At 35.2% G+C, this 22,313-nt stretch overlaps 1 protein-coding gene across 1 annotated transcript in view; it reads left to right on the top strand.

Moving 5' to 3' along the window:
* The first annotated feature begins 3,991 nt into the window (after nt 1-3,991).
* Nucleotides 3,992-22,313, top strand: part of TNNI3K (TNNI3 interacting kinase) — a 297,506-nt gene continuing 279,184 nt past the window's right edge. The window contains exons 1-4 of the mRNA XM_060304278.1: nt 3,992-4,074; nt 14,921-15,044; nt 20,423-20,575; nt 21,184-21,292. Coding sequence (XP_060160261.1) covers nt 20,536-20,575; nt 21,184-21,292 — 149 coding nt within the window. The 5' untranslated portion in view covers nt 3,992-4,074; nt 14,921-15,044; nt 20,423-20,535. The remainder of the gene's footprint in view (nt 4,075-14,920; nt 15,045-20,422; nt 20,576-21,183; nt 21,293-22,313) is intronic.

The raw sequence follows: 22,313 nt of genomic DNA, 5'->3' as shown, positions 1-22,313 counted from the left end.
TGGCGCAGTGGTTGAGAGTCCGCCTACTGATGCAGCGCGCTTGGGTTCGTGCCCCGGTCCGGGAGGATCCCGCGTGCTGCGGAGCGGCTGGGCCCGTGAGCCGTGGCTGCTGGGCCTGCGCGTCCGGAGCCTGTGCTCCGCGGTGGGAGAGGCCACGGCGGCGAGAGGCCCGCGTACCGCAAAAAAAAAAAAGAAAAAAAACCACACGTGTATGTTTGATTAATTTATGATAATGGAACCAAGAGTATACAGTGGGAAAAGAACCACCTCTTCAATAAATGGTGTTGGAAAAACTAGACAGCAACATGCAAAAGAATGAAACTTCTCCATTATCCTGTGCCATACACAAAAATTAACTCAAAATGGATTAAAGACTTACTCAGTTTTTTCTGTAAGATGGCTCTAGTAGTGCTTAGCTGTCTTTAACTTCATTTGAAACAATTTTGTTAGATTGTATTGTGACAGCTCTCATATCATCATGCATTAAAAAAAAAAAACTTATCAAAATTGGTAAATTTTTGTGTAGCCATTTTTTTTTTTTTTTCGGTACGCGGGCCTCTCACTATTGTGGCCTCTCCAGTTGCAGAGCACAGGCTCCAGATGCGCAGGCTCAGCGGCCATGGCTCACGGGCCTAGCCACTCCACGGCATGTGGGATCTTCCCGGACCGGGGCACGAACCCATGTCCCCTGCATCAGCAGGCGGACTCTCAACCACTGCGCCACCAGGGAAGCCCTGTGTAGCCATTTTAATATTGAAGATGAAAGAAAAAAAAGCAACATTTTTGGCATATTATGCTTTATTTCAAGAAAGGTAAAAATGCAGCTGAAACACAAAAAAGAAGATTTTTGCAGTGTATGGAGAAGGTGCTGTGACTGATCAAACGTGTCAGAAGTGGTTTGTGAAGTTTTGTGCTGGAGATTTCTCGCTGGATGATGCTTCATGGTCGGGTATATCAGTTGAAGTTGATAGCGATCAAATTGAGACATTAAGAACAATCAGGAGCTTCCCTGGTGGCGCAGTGGTTGAGGGTCCGCCTGCCGATGCAGGGGACACGGGTTCATGCCCCAGTCTGGGAAGATCCCACATGCTGCAGAGCGGCTGGACCCATGAGCCATGGCCGCTGAGCCTGCGCGTCCGGAGCCTGTGCTCCGCAACGGGAGAGGCCACAACAGTGAGAGGCCCACGTAGCACAAAAAAAAAAAAAAAAAAAAAGAACAATCAGCGTAGTACCACACAGGAGATAGCTGGCATACTCAAAATATCCAAATCAAGCACTGAAAATCATTTGCACCAGCTTGGTTATGTGAATTGCTTTGATGTTTGGGTTCCATATAAGTTAAGCAATAAAACCTTCTTGAACATATTCCGCATGTGATTCTCTACTTAAATGTAATGAAAATGTTCTGTATTTAAAACAAATTGTGATGGGAGATTAAAAGTGGATACTGTACAATAATGTGGAATGGAAGAGATCGTGGGGCAAGCAAAATGAACCACCACCAACGACACCAAAGCCCGGTCTGCATCCAAAGAAGTTGATGTTGTGTATATTGTGGGATTGGGAGTCCTCTATTATGAGCTCCTTCTGGAAAACCAAATGATTAATTCCAACAAGTACTGCTCCCAGTTAGACCAACTGAAAGCAGTACTCGATGAAAAGCATCCAGAATTAGTCAACAGAAAACTCATAATCTTCCATCAGGATAACTCAAGACCGCATGTTTCTTTGGTGACCAGGCAAAAACTTTTACAGCTTTGCTGGGAAGTTCTAATTCATCTGCCATATTCACCAGACATTGCACTTTCAGATTTCGATTTATTTTGGTCTTTACAAAATTCTCTTAATGGAAAAAATTTCAATTCCCTGGAAGACTGTAAAAGGCACCTGGAACAGTTCTTTGCTCAAAAAGATAAAATGTTTGGGAAGATGGAATTATGAAGCTGCCTGAAAAATGGCAGAAGGTAGTGGAACAAAACAGTGAATATGTTGTTTAATAAAGTCCTTGGTGAAAATGAAAGATGTGTCTTTTATTTTTACTTAATAGAAGGAAACTTTTGGCCAACCCAATAATACCTGAAACCATAAAACTTCTAGAAGAAACCATAGGCAGTAAGCTTCTTGACATAGGTCTTGGTGATGATTTTTTGAATCTGACACCAAAACAAAAGCAACAAAAGCAAAAATGGACAAGTGGAACTACATTAAACTGAAAAGCTTCTGCACAGCAAAGGCAAACATCAACAAAATGAAAAGGCAACTTACTGAACAGGAGAAAATATTTGCAAATCATATATCTGATGAAGGCTAATATTCAAAATATACGAAGAACTCATAAAACTCTATACCAAAGAAACAAAAGATTTGATTGAAAAATGGCCAGAAGATCCAAATGGATATTTTTCCAAATAAGACATACAGATGGCCAAAAGGTACATGAAAACAGGTTCAACATCATCAATCATCAGAGAAATGTAAATCAAAAGCACACTGAGATATCACCTCATACCTGTTAGAATGGATATATTTTAAAAGACAAGAAATAACAAATGTTGGAAAAGATGTGGAGAAAAAGGAACCCTTGTGCATCGGAGGAATGTAAATCAGTACAGCCACTATGGAAAACAGTATGAAGATTCCTCAAAAAATTAAAAATAGAATTACCACATGATCCAGCAATTCCTCTTCTGAGTATTTATCCAAAAAAATGAAAACATGAATTCAAAGAGATATATGTACTCCCTTATACATTTCAGTATTATTTATAATAGCCAAGATTTGGAAACAACCTAAGTCTTCATTCATGGACGAATGGATAAAGAAGTGGGATATATATATATATATACACACACACATATATATATACACACACACACATAAACATATATAATGGAATACAAAGTGGAGTATTGTGGAATTAAAAAAAAAAACAAAAAAGCAACAAACAACAAAAAAATTAAAATTAAAACCAACCTCATAGATATGGAGAACAGATTGGTAGTTGCCAGAGGTGGAGAGTGAGGGGTGGGCCACATGGGTGACTAGAGTCAAAAGGTAGAAACTTCCAGTTATAAAATAAATGTCATGGGGATGTAATGTACATTATGGTGACTGTAATTAATAATACCATATTGCATATTTGAAAGTTGCTAAGAGAGTAGATCTTAAAAGTTCTCATCAGAAGAAAAAAACGTCTATATACATGGTGATGTATATTAACTAGACTTATTGTAGTGATCATTTCACAATATATACAAAATTTAAATCATCATGTTGTCTACCTGAAACTAATATAATGTTGTATGTCTATTTTACCTCAGTTAAAAATGCCCTCAAAATGGATTAAAGGGATAATAAATGCTGCTGATTCCCTACTGCATTGATATTTGCAAAAACAGGAGGTTAAGGGGGAAACTACCTGTGAATTAGTCACTGCCGTCATCTACCAGTGCCACAGCTTGATTATTGACATTTGTGTCTGAAGATGTTGAACCCAGGGATGTTATTACCCATGTAAGTAAATGATTTGAAACTAACAGACAATGTTTCCTTCTGGGCTGGTTGGACAAATAGTCTATCTTTTGAAGCCTCTGGCTACAGGAGTCTAGTAGCCTTCCAAAGTATAAAATCCTATCATTCAAAGAGAGCAATTCATCCCTGATTGTTGCAGATTGGTGCAATCCATCTGCTACTGTCATTTCCTAGCTCTCTATGCCAGAATTATATTTCTTTAACTGTGCTTCAATGCATCGCTGAGACAATCAAAACTCTAATGTCTATATTCTTTGGGCACTCTCTTATGGTGTGTTACCAATCTGCTTGTTGAATCTCCAGCCTCCTTAAAGGCTCTCAAAATCTTTGCTACAACCAACACTTTGTGGCTAAGTAATGTGAATGATTTTTAAAATGTCTTTTCACTAGTATCAGCTCTTTTCTCTCTGCAGATCATTCAGATGGTTCAAGTTAGTTTTCATTTACCATTTCATTGTAGGAGAGTATCACGTTGCCCTGAAAAGAATTAAAGAATTTACATCTTGAGGCAAAAATCTTTTAAAACACAACTCTGGAAATCAAGTAAGTATTTGTTTCATTTGCAGGTTGAGAAATGTTCCACTACTCAATGAAATTTTACATGATTGGTTTCTTTCCTATTATGTTTAGCCTTGGGGTTTGAGAAAGTAAATTATATCCACCAATATGCTATTCTTCAGAGAAATTTCAAACACTTTTAATAAAGCCTAGAACTAGAAAACTTTTACTACACAAAGAAATAATGAGTATAGCAAGTGGTCTAAGTACAGTTTTAAATGTACAGGTGCACTGACAGGATCATAAATTAACTTATGAAATTCACTGCTTATATATCAGTGAGATCAATTTTTAATGAAATTTAATAATAAAGATCATCACTCATTATAATTGGTTAAAGTTAATAGAGTTTCTAATTAACCATTATCCAGTCAAATCAGAAACTGTCTGTGGAAGCTAGTCTATGAGAAGGGAGGGAGAAAGTGTAGAAATTCTTTTTTTTACTTGTTACAACTGCTGGTGTTTAAATACAAAATAAGTTTTTGCCATGAGTTTAGTAGAAAAAGTAGATTTTTTTGTTCCCTGAAAAATCTCTTTCCCCTCACTATATATGTATGTAAATCATGTAGATTATCTCTGGAAAGTTTAATCCTTCTCATTCTAATAGGTTGCCCAGTTCTGCTCTCTCCAGACCATATTCCAAACACTAGGCTGATCTGCACATATTCAGACACATCAGGATACTTAACAGAACCTAAGGGCTTTTCATTACCAAGATACACTTTCATTAGCAGGCTTTACAGATATAAATAGACATTTCCCCCTGTTATAAAGGTGCTTTCTTTAACTTTGAAAGTTGAGCATAAGGTAAACTAGTACAGCCAAAATGTGTTCCTGTTATTACTGACTGACTGGGCACATGTCCTTACTATAACCCTTTTCTAAGTAATAGCCTCTGCTACATATTTTTGGATGATGATTTACTGTGATTATGGGAGGAGGCCAAACTTAAAAGATGCTATGAATAGTATTGTATAAAGAGAATTTTTGTCTATAAAAACTAATATATCTTACTCTTATCAACTGAGCTTGAAGCATTTTATTTTCTACTCTCATGAAATCAGAAGCCCTGTAAGACTCTGTAATCTTGTCTGTGTCTTTGCTGCAGTATTCTAGTGACTCCAAAGAAGATACAACTTCTGAAATGGGTTCTAGGAATATAGTATATTATTCCTGAAGTTGCCTATCCGCAAATGAACGTATACAGTACTTTGAGTTTTCTAAATCACCATCATTTAGCAATAAGATCATTAAAACATGATTTTCTTTGTAATTTTACATTCTTTTGAACAGGGATACTACTCCAACAATTCTCTCTTCTCTCTTGTATCAACAGTTTTCCCTCTCTACTGGGTCGTTCTCATCAGTACATAAATATATTGTTATTTTTCTAATTAAAAAAAAGAATTCTTTCTTGACTCCACTTCCTTCAGCTATTACTTCATTTCTCTGCTCCCTTAACACTAAAATTCCTAGAATAAATTATCTGAACTTCCATTCTGCAATATATTTTATCCCATTCACTCTCCAACCTAGTTCAGTCTTTACCTCTTTACTTTACTCCACTGAACTTGCTCCTCTGAGGATTTCCAGGACTCTTTGTTTTGATAAATCCAGTAGTATCTTTGCAACAGATAGTAACTAGACTTATTATCGTGTTGATCATTTTGTAATGTATAGAAATATTGAATCTCTATATTGTACACCAGGAACTAACATAGTGTTAAAAGTCCATAACACTTGAAAAAACAAGCAAACAAACAAGCTGATAGGAAAAGAGATCAGATCTGTGATTACCAAGGGCAGGAGGTGGGGGGAGAGGGAATAGGATGATGGTGGTCAAAAAGTACAAACTTACAATTATAAATAAGTACTAAGGATGGATGTGATATACCACATGAATAATATAATTAACACTATATGTTATATATGAAAGTTTTAAGATAGTAAATACTGAGCTCTCATCAGAAGGAAGAATACTTTTCCCTTTTATTTTGTATCTATATGAAATGATGGATGTTTACTAAACCTACTGTAATCATCATTTCATGATGTATGTAAGTCAAATCATTATGCTGTCCACCTTAAAGTTATACAGTGATGTATGTCCATTGTGTCTCAATAAAACTGGAAGAAAAACAATTCACTATTCTATCTAGTTCTCATCTTCAATCCAGTTCAGCAGCATTTGTCTCAAATAATCACTCCTTCTTTGAAATGCATTCCTCATTTGGCTTCAAGGAACCCCACACTACTAGTTCTTTTCCTAACTCATTCATCCCTCTTTTGAAGTCTCCTTAACTTGTTCCTCATCATCATTCTTACCTCATATCACTGGAAAGTCACAGGTCTTTGTGTTTAGGTTTCTCTACCCACATTTACTCCTTTGGATATCATTCATTCTCATATCATCTGTGTGCTATCAACTCTCAAATCTATATTTGTAATTATGAAAGTATAATTCTCAAAGATGTTAAAAATGTAATTCTCCTATAAATTGTGAGCATTCATGAGAATGCCATTTAATTCATTAATGATTAAATCAGTAGGATGATGAAGTTGGTTTCATATTGTTTCAGATGTTACAAGGAAGAAAGTGTTTATACAATATTAGAAATAACTATGCTCAATAATAGAGTGAATTGTCTTATGAGATACTAAGCTTCCTAATGCCAGAAGTATTGAAGCAAAGTGATTGGGATACAATTTACACAAGAGTTTTCCCAAGAAGTACTTGTTTTAGATAAGAGGTAGGATTAGATAATGGCTGCTGGTTGAGTGTTCTGGAAAGCAGGATCTGAAATGGAGTTTAGAGTGCTGTACATTTCTTAATAAGTGCTCTTGAGACTAATAATTGTTCAAGGAAGGGAATAGAAGCAGGATTGAGAAGAAGAGAGAAGTCAAACTGTGATGCAGGCCCAATGACAATCTTGATTGGCTAATCTCAGGAGGAGTTCTGGTGCCAGAATGGCACTTTAGTGCTGTCCTGAGTTGGACCAGAGTGGCCACAATTTATAGCCCAAATCAATCATCACTGGATATGGCCATCTTGGGAAGGAGTATCTTGGGCAAGATAGCTCTCTGTGGCTGAGGCAGTCTGTGAATGGGGCTGACAGCTGAAATGTGTCTACTGACAGCACTCCTGGTAGCTAAAGTAATAAGGTAATAAGCCCTTCATTGAAGAAAAAATGTGGGTGCCACATCACAGTGTCCCCTACAGTAACCTATAAAGTCTAACCCAATGCCGAGATTCTCTTTTTATATGCAACTATTTTAATAAAACATTGCATGTTGTAATTCAAGTTGAATTATGATGACTTCCAAACTAAGCATGCCATATTATACATAGTTTAAGTGGACTCAATCAATGATGAAAGAAAGAAACTATGCTTTAGTAGATATGTCAATCATTGATTTATAGAAGCAATTTTTTTATAATATATGTCACAAATCTACATGATAATCCCAAGTGCCAGATTTTACTTTTGACTAGCTGAGCAAGCTAAAATATTCATAAATTCACACGGAGCCAGATGGCTTCCCACTGAATATGCATTTGAATGATTCCTGTACATTATTTATTCCAAGAAGTGCCCAGAATACACCATCATCATAGCAGGGACTCCTAATAATTTTGTTTCAGACAGGAATCAAGGAATAACAGGTGTCCAGTGCTTACCATATTTTGGATTGAGCTTTGAGTCCATGTGTGTTTAAGAATTACTAAGAGCTCTAAAAATTCAAATGTGTAACACAATAAAATTGTTAACCATTTTTTATTAAGTTGATCAATAATTTTTGGAGGGTGTATATTTTTTTCTTTTCAGTTTGAAATTCAAGATGTGAATTTAAAGTGAAAACATAATTTAGTTGGTTTCTTGACAATATTCGGACAAAAATGAAATGAAAAATTTCTGATTTTTAATTTTTCTTTTTACTTCATAGGGTTTCCTTTTCATTGAAGTCTGCTTTTCCCTTTTTAGAGTTTCCTGTTCTCTAGAGATAGTTTATCATTGTCATCTCTCTTGTGCTTACCCTTTCTTTTTTCCTTTAACATTGTCATCTCTCTTGTGCTTACCCTTTCTTTTTTCCTTTAAATATGGCAAGCAAGCACAGTTGTTTTATAAGCTGCATTTGATAATTCCACTAGCTGAACTCAGTGGGGATCTGCTTCTGATTCTTGTTTTGCAGCTCACGCTGCCATGCTTTCCTGCGTGTCAGATTAATTTTGTTTGCTGCTCATTGTCCTTGGTAAAGTATCTGTAGAAATTCCCCATGGCCTAAGATGAATGGACCCTGCCCCTGGGGCTTTGCATTTGCTTCTGTCAGGAGACTGGAGAGACATTACCAATTGGTAACAATCTTAAACTATGTTCAGCTGAGGTTCTCTAGCCCCAGGCTGTGCACATCCACAGGACATATCCATAGTGAGCATATTTAGGGCCATAATTTCTCAGGGACCTTATTTTACTTTCTTTTTAATTTATCATGTTTTGCTCAATGCCGAAGCAGCCTTTCCACAATTCTTTTGGTCTGGAGTATAGTATGACAGATTTACTTCTAGTTGATCCTTAATCTGAAGGCATATTTTGAGGGGAGTTCCAGCTTAATATATCAAAAATCCCCTCTAAGAATTTCCAACATGTGGGAGCCCTGGGCCACCCTCTGATTATTTGGAACCTAAGACCAAATGTGTGTTTTTAGCAAGTTCCTCAAGGCAAAAATGTACTCCATTTTCCATTTATATTTCTTAGTTCAAGCTTTTCTCTAAAATGGTCTGTAAATACTCCGTTATTATTTTTATTTCTTCATTATTTTTGTGATTATTACTTTTATATTTTGTTTAAAATTTAAAAATCAGTCATCTATTCTCATTTATATGAAGCATAAATTATAATTCTTTAATTGACTTATTATTCAGTATTTTCCCTAGTGATGGTATATTTTTAATAGTAGAGGGCATGGTATGTTAGTGGAGGGGATGGCACCAGTAGATGGAAACTTTTGTAATGGATGTCATGGTCATGGACTGTAATGATCATGGAAATGCTAAATTTAGGAAGGGTTAAGAAGGAAAAAATGGGTTAAGGTAAACATCTAGAGCCTCAACCCTTTTAGTCTGTATTAAAGAAACCGTATAATGAGGTAGACAGCCCAGCACCTAGCATAATGCCTGTTACAGAGATGATAAACTAACTGTTTTACAGAGGAAGTCAGGGAATGCTTAAGCAGACAAAGGCATGTTCAATGTATGTGCTTTGAAGCAGGAAATGAATCTACATAGTTCCTTCAAAAATAAGATGATAGTTTCAAACAGATAAATAATATAGACCACTGCTATGCCCTCTCTAACTTCAAATTATCAAATGTATATTGAATGTTAACTATGTGTCAGGGCCTTTGCTACACACTAGGGCTATTTTTCCTTGCTCTCAGGGTTTTCCAGTCTAGCAAATGATAAGACAGGGGAAGAAAAAGCCATTGCAGTCACTTGTGATTAGAGCTACAAGAAGCAAACTACAGGATGTTATGGGAGCTTCCAGGATAAGGGACTAACAAAACTACATGATCAGGAAAGGCCTCTTGGGGGAAGTGACGGAGAATATGGTTGGCCTGTTTATATTTCTTTTATTGTTTTTGTGGCGGGTAGGAGGAGGGAGAATGAGCAAGGGAATGTATATTAGCAGTGAGAACAGTGTTTGTGAAGATTGGGAGGAGAGAGTGCCTGGTCATAGGAGGGTCTAAAAGAGGTCCAGTCTGAAGTGTAATGTGTGAGAATGAGTGGCTTGGGGAAATGTCTACACTTTAGGTTAACTTCGAGTCTTTTATAAAAACGTCTAGGTACCTTATTAGAAATTAAAATGCTGACCAAAAATAAGATTGATAATCTTTTTCAGAGAAGAAGGGAGGAAGTGATGTAGTTGTAGCAGTGGTGGTAGTAGTAGCAGTAATAGTAGTACTAGTAGTAGTGTGTGTGATGGGTGAGGGTAATCGTTCTAGTATTTGACTACCAAGTGACAAAGTTGACACTAGACTCTGTTGAACAGTAAGAAATAGGGAAGTAAAAAAAAAAAAAAATCCAGTGTATCTCCACAGATCACTTCCTAGTAAAACTATAAATTAAGGGAAAGTGGTGATTCATGTGATAAGTTTTCTTAACCATAAGTAGTACATGCTGAACTGTGTAGAACTGAACCAAGAAAAAGCTGGGAAAAAGAAAGTTCACAAGCAGGTTAATATAATATAGTATTTCACAGAGGCTTATTTACTTTGAACCTGAAAAAAAAAAAGCTGATTGAATGCAACACTTTAGTATTTAATCCTGTATTTTATATTCTCTTTAAACACATATTTCTGGGGAATGTTTTTGTTTAGGCATGAAGAGCTACCTTTTGTCTTTGTAAGATTTTATCATCATCTGTGCTGAACTAAAAATTCAGTATGCAGGTGACTTTTATTAATATATAAATGATACCACATATGATGTTATTATATCAATCTGATTTAAAGAGCAAAAAGAATGTGTTTCTGTAGTAAGATACATAGTAGAAAGCTACACAGTAGAAAAATAACATCAGTAATAACCAAAATACTTACATAAATACATATTTTTATAGCCCATAATCAGATATTAGCAAAAGCAATGAAACCATCTTCAAAGTTTTCCAGTGAGTCAAAATAGAATAAAATCTTCTACTTAAGCAGAAAGCTCAATGTAGAGCAAAGTATAGAAATTGGACAGTGTTTTAGATTGGTTCCTAGGTTACCATTAGCTCCCTGTGACCTGCATTAAGCCATAAGTTAAGATATATGAACATCAAAGGCCACTGGGCAATGTAAGTTTGGAATGGTTTGATAGAACTTACTAGAAAGCCTTTTGCAAATTTAAATTTAAAACAAAATACCTTCTAAGTGGGTAAAAATGTGCAGCCCATTGAATTATGATATCTAGGAAAATTTAATGGAATTGTTAAAGGAGCATTTAGAGAATATGTACAATTACTGTCTTTAGCCAGAACAAATATATTTCATAACCCATTTCTGTATTTCCAAGAAAATTTTCTTTCTTTGATTGTTCTTTCTTTCATGATAATGAGGTAGGTGTCCAGCATTGAACACTACATATCAAATGTAATCTCAAGAGACTTACAACAAGCAAAATTTGTATTATCCTCTCTATGAAATGATGTCTGTCTTTACACCACTCAGTTTCCTCAATGTTTCTTGCCGTAATGTACCAGGAATTCATATACAGTTTGCATAGTCCTCTCACTGATAGACACTGGCTTATGCTACTCCCCAGGTGCTTTTCTCCTCTGAGAATAAAAGTTTTCTTATTTTTTTAAGCTTTCCTGGTTTGACTTTTTTTTTCCTTTTGAAACTCTTATTAGCGTTCCTGTTCCTATTTTTCCACCATTGCTACCACTTTATGTACTGTTATTTGATATTTATGACTTTGCCCAACTTAATCTCATCAATTGTTTAGTCTCAAAAAAATCAAAATTAAGTTTAAATTACTTTGATCCCATCAGTTTTGTTTAGTTTGTTTTACTGTATAGAGCAATAATAGGGATTTTAATGAACATCATCTTAATAATTTCTCTGAACTCTCTAATGATATAATGATTTAAATTGTGTCCAAGCTCTCAATTTATCATATGCTCAAGCTTAGTTATTTCTGTTCCAAGATTTTAAAAACTCCACAAGAAGTAAGACCTATTTAAGTAATGCTATGTTCAAAAACGCTTCTTTAAGGCTTCCCTGGTGGCGCAGTGGTTGAGAGTCCGCCTGCTGATGCAGGGGACACGGGTTCGTGCCCCGGTCCGGGAGGATCGCACATGCCGCAGAGCGGCTGGGCCCGTGAGCCATGGCCGCTGAGCCTGCGCATCCGGAGCCTGTGCTCCGCAACGGGAGAAGCCACAATAGTAAGAGGCCCGTGTACCGAAAAAAAAAAAATATATATATATATATTTATCTTTGCATGGAATTTCAAAATGCTGCAGTATTTTGTCTACAGACTTGATGATGGCTTCATCTGTATTCACTTTACCTCTGTTCCAGAACTGAGAAGGGAAATATTCAGTAGAATTTCCCTTACTGAAGGGATTGATTCTACTCACTTCAGTTGGTTCAATCTAATTCAGTTTGATTCAATTTAGTTCAATTCAATTCAATGCAAAACAATTAAATTTATATTTATATCAATCAGGCACTGTGCTAGGCTGTTGGGAATGCAAAAATGAGTAAGACATAATTTCTGCTCTTAAGTTGCTCACAGCCTAACAGAAGAGATGAATGCATTAATTCTGTCTTCCGTAACGGATGCTTTAATAGAAGTAAGTGTTTCCCTCATATAGGCTTAACTCAGAGTAGGACTTTACAATGTCAGTTTGTTTTATTGTTACTCTTGTAAAAAGTATAAATATATATATATTTATATATATATATACACACTGTATATGTATATAATGTATACATATTTATGATATATAATCTATATGCACTCACATATATAATTGTAGTGCATACTTGCCAAATATAAATGTTTGACCATGAAAAAGGAAGAGATATAATAACCATCCTTAATAACATCAAAGGATGCTGCCCTGATAGATCATCTTAAGATGATTTTGTGAATTAGTACATGTCCAGATTCAATAGAAAACATGAGAATTTTGGAATAGTTCAAAGAGAGGAAATGTGGTGTTTAGAGGATCCATAGATAACTATTGTGATTAGTTAATAAGTTAACCATTATGTAGCTAAATGAAATGGATGCCTTTCAGCATTATGAGAAGTGAAAGTTTGAGAAAGATGACCATGGAGTTAATTTGTTAAACCCCAATTGTTGACAAACATTCATCTCTCACTGTTCCAAATCCTCACAAGTTCCAAATCCTTCATAGCCCTTCACCAAAGGCTCCATCATTTTTTCCATGGCTGCATATATGAAGAAGGAAAATATGGGGACAATTTTAGGTTAACTGTTTGTGTAATCAGACCTAGACCTCAACTCGGAAAACTCTGGGCAACAATTAGGAAATGTTATCACATAGTAGACCAACTTAAACAATTAGAATTAAGACTTGGAATTTAAGTCTAGTATATTCCACCATGGCTTAACATACCTAGCCATGTGAGACACCCAGGTTGCATTATTTGCTCTAGATCTCAGGGGAGATTGTGATCTTAAAAAGTAACGTTTGTATTATGGTAAGAGTGGGGATCCTCGGGCAGGATGGAGGTGCTTCTAACAGTTTCTACCACTCTGTAATTCACAGAAAGCTTCACTAGTGTGGTTGACAATTTTTAAAAGTTTTTAGACTGAGATAAATCTACTAATTCACATCTTCCTTCCCCACATTAGTATGAAGCTCAAGTGCCACAATATGGGTTCCAGAGACAAAGCAGAATCTAGATACAGCAAGAAGAAGGTGGCATAAATAGTTTATGAAGTTGTAAACACCCCTCCAAGGTGCTGACACCTAAACTGAGTCCTAAAGTAGGAATACTACTTTTCATGGGAGACACGGGCAGGAATAGTAAAGGCAATCACTCTCCAGGTTACCAAACTGGGAAAGTACAATACACACTTCAAATGTAGTGTTAACTTCTAAATAAGGCTTTACATTAAAACAAATAGTCTTGAAGTTCACGACAATTATAGCCTACTCTTGATAATCCATGTTAAAGAAGGGGGTAAAATTGTGAAGAAAACATGTGTAACTTGTTCACAAATTCTAATTGAAAACATAATTTTTTATATGTACTTAGATTATTAAACTTGAATTCTGAATGGGAAGGATATATTATTTGGATGCCAATAAAATTAGATGTAAATATATTAGGGCATATATTGACTATATAAAATTGGAAGCACTTGGGTTTATTATCAAAAGTCTGCCTGGTATTAAAGATATTCTGAAACATTACTTGCTATAACAAGTCCCCTAACAACTGGCTTCAGAGACAATAGCCCCTGCAAGAAGAAATCAGATATTGGGTGGACCTATAAACTGTCCCAACCAAATACTTTCACCCAACCAAAAGTATTGATCTGTTAATGAAGATGTGGGTAAAAATTGACTTTTTTTACCCCCAACAACTTTACACTAATTTAACCATAGCACCCCTTTTAATTTATATTTAGGACATTCAAGATTATATGTTATAAAATTTCAGCTGTGAAGGGAACCAGCTCAGTTCCACAATTATAGTATAACATGGATAGAATACATTTTACAATTCAGTCATTGTCAGTTCTGATTGGTGGTATACTGAACTGGACAATGTAAACTGAAGGGAAATCAAGAACTTTTGAGTACATGCCAAAGGCTGATGCCATTTCTGACACTGACATGGTATCAAATGGGAAGAAGGGGGGCATGAAAGTGTATGGCATGATAACCATTAATCACTATTCTCCCACTAAGAAGACATAGGAGGAGATATAACAAAAATAATGATAACTGTGCTTAGACAGACTACTTACTGAGATTGTTTCTGCTTGGAGGGACTAAACAAAGAACTGTTCATATAGAATCACTCAGCAAGCTCTCTAACAACCACATGTTATATAGATCCATTTTTGAAACTTTAAGTAATTTGTCTTACCAACATCAAGTTAGTTTTCACTTTGAGGAACAGCCACAACTGGCTAATTGATAAGTAAAAAAAAAAACTTAAGTAGAACTAATTTTTTTCCCTTCTCCACCTTTTTTTCCTTTGTTTTTAAATGACAAACCTCAAGACATGGAAATAAGGTATTTGCCCAAAGACAATAATTAGTTATTAATTGAACTATAATTACAACACAATGTTATTTCCTTAGCAGGCCAGCTGACTCTTAGGAGGGGGGAAAGAAGGATGAAGAAGGAATGGAAGTGGCCTGAGTCATGAAGTTTAGATTGTTCTGATGGTTTCAATGCCTCAGAGAAATATTTTCCAATTGAAAGGTAGGTTTTATTAAACGTATCTTCTCATTACGAGTCATGTATGTCTCTATCATAATACAGATGCTTTATTACAATTGCCTATTTACATGTCTATCCCTGGCCCCGTGAGCTCTTTGGAGTGCTTGGTACAGTGCATGCTTATTGAATGAATAATGAATCAATCAATGAATAAAGAGCTAAGCTGACAATTGAAAGAAGTACTATCAATTGGGGAAAGAAAGTTTTAGCCAATGACAGAGATATTACTGTTTAATTTAGATTCTTTATAAACTTTACTTCATGTTCACCCAGCAACAAAGGAAGGCACAAGAAAGATTAAAATCTTTTCATTTTCAGTCATAGTATATTAGAAACAAAAAGAGTAATATTTTTTCTTTCTTTAATATACTCTTACAGTTAGAGATATTGAGAACACCTGTTTAAATTACTATGCTATTGATTTTTTCACATTTATTTTCATTATTATATAATATTTACTTTCAATATTATATAACAAGTCCTATTCATTTTTGAGGATTAATCTGAATATTACCTCAACAATGTTCAGATTCATAATGGTGATTTACAGTTCCATCCAACATACCATAAATTTAGATATTCCAGTGGAAAAGAAAGGAAATTTGTTTGACAAATAAGAATCTTACAAATTATGCTTGTCTAATGCAAAAATATATTGTTTAGAGAGAAATTAAAGAATGATTTTACTTGAATAGGTATAGACATCTTAGTGCTCAATTTTTCTTTTAGATAACTTTGTTTCAATATGAGTAATTTAATGTTTATTAAAAGAAGGAAAAAACCTAAATATATACCAATTAGTAATTCTGGTTTACTGTGTTTAAAGCAATGATTCTTTTAATTGCTTGTCAACCAGATGCAACACATCAAAAATTTAAACTTTCCTAAAGCTTGGGCACATCTTAACAAGAACTCATATACAATGGAAGAATGATTTAGCTTTTAGGTGTAAATGAATTCACCATCCTAAATGTGCTAAAAATTATTTTAAGTGTATCAGTTTGATTTCTTGGGATACATGTTCTTTATAATTTCTCTGTTAGAATCATAAAGGTAGGAGAAGTGTCAAGGTCAAATTTGTATTTTTCATCTTAAAAGCATCCTTTTAAATATTTATGAAGAGACTAGTATAAAATATAAATAGCAGATGCACAAGTGTAGATTGGGATAAATAAATCATATAACCGAAAATAAAGGAATTCAAAAAGAATGTAAATAGGCTTATTGAAGGAGTATTAGAACATATCTATGTATATGCTGAAGTGTTCTGATAAATCAGTTGAAAAGATAAAGGCATTAACATTAGATTTAGGCAATTCAGTAGAACAGGAAGGTTGGTCAAAAAGGAATAGCTGAAGAAATAAGGTATTTACTAAATCTACCCTGACATTCTGACTGAAAAAAAAAAAAAACAAAAAACACAAGCAAGTGTAAAAGAAAAAGAAATGCTATTAGTTATGTATTCCTTAGAGAAGGCTTTTCCTTATAAGTTATAAACAAACATTCCTGGAAAAACTCAAATGGTCTTGTTAAAGAATTACTGTTTTTTGGTCTTATTTATTTATTGTTTTATATTTTCCTTAATTAAAAAAAATTAATAAACCTTTTTGTTAAAACAGTTTTAGATTTACAGAAAAACGGAGCAGAAAGCACAGTTTCCATATTCCTTCCCTTCCCCCCTCCTGGCCCTCCACAGTTTCCCCTATTATTAACATCTTAAGTTGGTTTGGTACATTTGTTACCATTGATGAGCCAATATTAATACATTATTATTAGCTAAAGTCCATAGGTTACATTAGTGTTTTACAGTTCTGTGGTTTCTTCCAAGTGTATAATGGCATATATCCACCCTTAGAATATCATACAGGATCGCTTCTCGGCCTTTTGGCTAAGATCAAGTGTAGAATATCATACAGGAGAATTTCATGACCCTGAAGATTTCCTGTGCTCCACGTATTGCTCCCTCCCGTTCTCCCTGCTCCCCTGGCAACCATTCATCTTTTTACTGTCTCCAAAGTTTTGCCTTTCCCAAAATATCGTATAGTTAGAACCATATAGTATACAGCCTTATCTGACTGGCTCTTTCAATTAGCAATATTCGTTTAAGGTTCTTCCATGATTTTTCTCGGCTTGGTAGCTCCTTTCTTTTATTGCTGAATAAACTTCCACTGTATGAATGTACATGCACATTCATTTATCTGTTCACCTGTGAAAAGGCATCTTGGTTGCTTCCACTTTTGTGATTCAGCTTTACAATATGACACTATATATGCACAGCCAAATCATCTATTGCCTCACTGATTACCATAGGATAGAACCCATTGAGAATGTGAAGCAATCTTATTTTTCTCTTTATTTCAGTTTTCTGTCCTCTTTTCTCTTACGTGGAATTCAAAGGCTCAAAAACCTTCCAGTGAGTATGCATCTCACTTTAAGCCATTTTAAAATAGTGCTCCTGGAAGTAAGCTACAAGTAGCATCTACGTTAGAATCACTAGGGGTGCCTGTTAAAATTCATATTCTAGGCCCTACTCCTGATGTACTGAATCAGAATTTCTGGGTATGGAGCCCCGGTTTCTATTTTTTTTACAAAGCTCCTCAGATAGTGTCTACTCTCACTAAAGTTTGAGAAGGTGACCATTTTTGTAATTAGGTTGTGGTTTTTTTTTTTAATTTATTTATTTATTTATTACCTTTGTCTGTGTTGGGTCTTAGTTGCTGTGCATGGGCTTTCTCCAGTTGCAGCGAGCGGGGGCCACTCCTCGTTGCAGTGCACGGGCTTCTCACTGTGGTGGCCTCTCCCATTGTGGTGCATGGGCCTACTTGCCCCGCGTCATGTGGGATCTTCCCGGACCAGGACTCGAACCCGTGTCCCCTGCATTGGCAGGCGGATTCTTAACCACTGCGCCACCAGGGAAGCCCCTAGGTTGTGTTTTTGATAATATATGACATTCTGCACTTCTGGAAATCTCACAACTGGTAGAGTAGAGTTCAATTTAGAGCATGTTATCAACTCAAGGTAAAAAGAATTTTTACAGAATTTTTTACAGAGAAGCGGAGAAAATATTTTCTGATTCCATGTGGATGCCCTCCAGGATTCTTTAGGAAAGAAAAGCAGAATTGTTATCCTGGATCATTTACTTATTCCAGCCTTTTCTTCACAGCCCTGAAGGCACCTCCATTGCCCTCAATCCATGACCTAGACTCACAGTCATAAAAGGGCTAATAGATAGTGTTCCTTTGGAAGTAGGAAATTCAATAACATTTAATATGTTAAGTATTGAGATTATCATTTTCACCATTCTTTAGCAAAATTTATTGCCTCAGGGTGTAGAAAAATTCAATTGAGTTGCTGATTGGATTTCCAAACTCAGCAAAAATTGTAGCTTTGAAAGTCTAAGCTTTCATTTGTAAGAGCCAGGCTTTCTGAGAGAATAAAAATATTTTCAAAAATTAAAAGGAAAAGTTCTAAAAATCAGTGCATTAAACTTATGTACCAAAGAGGAAATTGGAAAGACAACGTAAGATGATATAAGAACTAGCTTTTCTTTCATCGGTAGAGGCAACACACAAACACACACACACAAACACACAAACACACACACACAAACACACACACACACACACAGGTATAAGATTGGAAGTAGTGGAGAGAGAAATAAGAAAGAAAATCGGGAAAAATAGACAGACTTAGATGTCCTGAAGAAGGTCAAGAGCCCTGGCTCCCATCCCTGTCCCTCTGGATTCAAGGTATGAAAGCCATGGAAATCTGAGAGAAGGACACTTGTGCATTACTTCCCAAGGTGTAGCCCTGGGAGATTGCAAGCCTCTTAAAGAAGACTATCCAGTTTGGTCTTTAGGACTGTACTGAATGCTTGGTCTCCAGTACCAAGCATTTTAGGAAGTCAGGTGCATAGGCTAATGGGCCTGAGGGCAGCATGTCTGGGGAAAGCAAAGACTTTCTGACCTGAAGGGATGGGGGTCACACAAGTGCTGAGAGAAAGCTGGTGTAACTGAAGATGTCTGGCCTTCAAACAAGGAAAATGCAGAGTGCATGGATCAAGTAACCAAAGGCCACCACAGTGTAACAGACATCAACGGCCATGGCAGCATATACTGAGGAGGGGGGATAAGGAAAGTTATATCCAGGGGAGGACAGAGATGTCCATAACCCCAGATACCTGCTTCTCCAACTGTATCTGATCAGTATGAAGACCCTCCATCTGGAACTTAAATTACCTTTGCTGAGAAAAAGTAGTGAGGAATAATAAATTTGTCTAAGCATTTGCTTCAAAAGGAAACAGTTGTTTGAACATTCAACTATAATAAATATAAAATTAATACCTATTACATTGAAACTATAGCCTCTGGAGATGAATTTCAAGATTGAAATGTATATATTCTAGGTATAATTACATTATCCAAAAGAAATATATAGTTAAAAATTAGATAACTTTTCTTTCTGGGTTTTCCATTTATTCTCCATCTTACCCTGAGTTCATTTATATCAATAGAAATATGCATGTACAAAGAGAAATGCCCTCATGAAGTAAATGGAAGGTGAATTAAAGAGGAATTATGGGAGACATCAATAATAATATCTAACTTGGACTTTAGAATCATATAGACTCAGAATTGATTCCAGATTCCTCCACCTGCTAGCAAATATGGATTTTTCTCATCTATAACATGAGAATAATATATACCTTGCAGGATTGTATGAGGTATAAATGACAAAATGTATGTAAAGCATTTAGACTAGTGTCTGGCACACTGTAAGCATTCCATCTTATTATTTGTGATATTATTCTTGTTATTTTATGAATTGCTATTTGTAGAACTCTGTCATATTCTTAACTATGACTCTTATGGTCAATATAATCAACAAGTGGTGTAAATTAATCATGGTCTATGTTGAGAATTTCTTCCTACAAAAATAATTTTACAGCTCTACTCTAGGCCAAATTTATATTCATTTCTATTAGTAGCATGCCATAAGATGTGGGTTTCCATTATATATATACTATAGAGACAAGTTCTATCACCAGTAACTCTTTTCCAATTGTCATTACTTTGTCTCAGGAGAAAATGATCCTGAAAGAAGATCTAGGTAGTTTTAATGGCTCTTTGTGAACCTCAGATGTAACTGAATCATTTTCTAGATTAAAGAAATGCCCATCAAGGTATATATGGGTAGATAGCCAATTGATGAAGGCAAATAATCTCATGGAAGCATTTACTATTTATCTTTGATACAGCTCTTTTAAACAGACTGATTAATTCCCTTTATGATTTCACCCTTGAAAGCACAAACTATTTTGTTCTTTGTCACTGTTGTATGACATTCCATTTGGCGGTCAGCTTATTTTTAGCCAGACTATCAAAGTATTTTTCAACTGGACTGCCACTTCACTTGAACTTGGAATCTTGTAACCTGAGGAACTGCACTTGGGAAAAGAAGAATCTTCTAACAAATGGGAAATTATAAATCCAGACCAACCCAAACTTGTACTGGTAATTATTCTTATATCTTTAAATACAATATAGTTCAATAGTTGTTATATATAGTTAACATTTCACTGGAATATCTGCTAATTTTTACAAGAGTATAAGATAACATATTATATGAAAGTGTTAAGAAGATTATCTGAACTCAAATTATTTTTCTCTGAAAGATCTTTAGAGAAAAACAGAAAATTTCTTATAATTTTCTGTTTCTACTAGTTCCTAGGTATAATGTTACAGAAAAATTTTTGGAATACTGTTGAATATAGGGATTTTAGGATTACATCTTAAGTATCTAGTATTTAAAACCTAAAAATTCTTGTCTGGCAACTAGAGTTTGCTATAATTATAATGCAATAAAATCAAATGAAATAAGTCAAATATATTCTTCTATGTAAATATATTATCCAATATCAAATGGGTTCTTAGTTACTACGATTCAATATGATTGCATTTTAAATATAAACATCTGCATTTTAAACTCACAATCAGTAATTTAAATTAAGTATTGTATAATTCAGAGTAAAAAACAGAGTTTTAATCACTTGTATGTTATGATCTGTGTCTACATTTTGCAAAAGAGCTATGAGTCAATCCCTTTTGTTTTTCCTTACTAGATGAATGGAAGAAGAAAGTCAGTGAATCTTACGTTATTGTAATAGAAAGATTAGAAGATGACCTGCGGATCAAAGAAAAAGAACTTACAGAACTAAGGCATATATTTGGGTAAAGTTGTCAGTTATTATTTCTCTGTATAAGTGTTTTCATTGTTGATCTAGTTTTTAGCTGTATCTGTGTTTAAAAACACAACCCATATAACCTCCTATGTTAACCTTAGAATATAAGGTTATCTCTTCCTGCCCATTCATATAGCCCCTAAAATGCAAATATCTTATCTCCTTAAAATATGCCTTGCCTGTTCCCATCACTAAAGTTTAAAGAGAAAGGAACCTAAAGGCTAGCCTTTGAATACAAACTGTTGCTGATCTGAATAATCTTCTCTAGAATTAGATCATTCTTGTGAGCCATGCCAGCAACAAACAGTAAGACTTCTCTTCCCAAATGGTGGTAGAATGTTGGCCACATTTTTCTTTTTGGACTACTAGAGAACTCCAATTTTAACAAACCCTTTGGTCTCTTGACATTGAAACGCTGTCTGTTAATGAAACTGTGTATCATTCTTCCCCTGAACAATCATATACCAATGTGTAATATTGGCTTCAGGCTTTCAGTGGGTTTTGTTCCATGATAACAAGATAAAAATAATCTGGCATATTGTCACAACCTTGTAAGACACAAAATGTTCAGAAAAGAAGGGCAGAGCCCTTATATACACAAGCAACCTTTTGGAGAAATTGAATCTTGGCATTGAGAAACAATGTATTTTGGAGAGTCAATTTAAGTTAGCTGCCTGACTGAGGAAAAGTTCCACAAAAGCCAATTAGCCATGTTCACTTACAGCTGTGTTATTCATGTAACCCACTAATGACAAAGGATTCTAACCATTTTACTCGGAAAATAAGTGTAAAGCAATGACCAAATGACATACTTTTCAAAAGAAATTTCAGATATTGTAAACATACAAAGCTCACATAACTGGCAAATAAAATTACCCATGTATAATATAGTTTATATAAAATTTGTCAGTGGGTTAATAAGGCCTTCATAAGTATTCAATTTATGGTTTGGGAAGTAGTTAATTTTCCATGTTATTTAGCCCAAAATGATTAACTCAGCTTTGACACTC

This window comes from Globicephala melas, chromosome 1 (assembly GCF_963455315.2).
Source record: "Globicephala melas chromosome 1, mGloMel1.2, whole genome shotgun sequence".
In the NCBI taxonomy this organism is placed as follows: Eukaryota; Metazoa; Chordata; class Mammalia; order Artiodactyla; family Delphinidae; genus Globicephala; species Globicephala melas.
The sequence above is the reverse complement of the archived record's forward strand: the minus strand, read 5'-3'. Positions and strand labels throughout refer to the sequence as shown.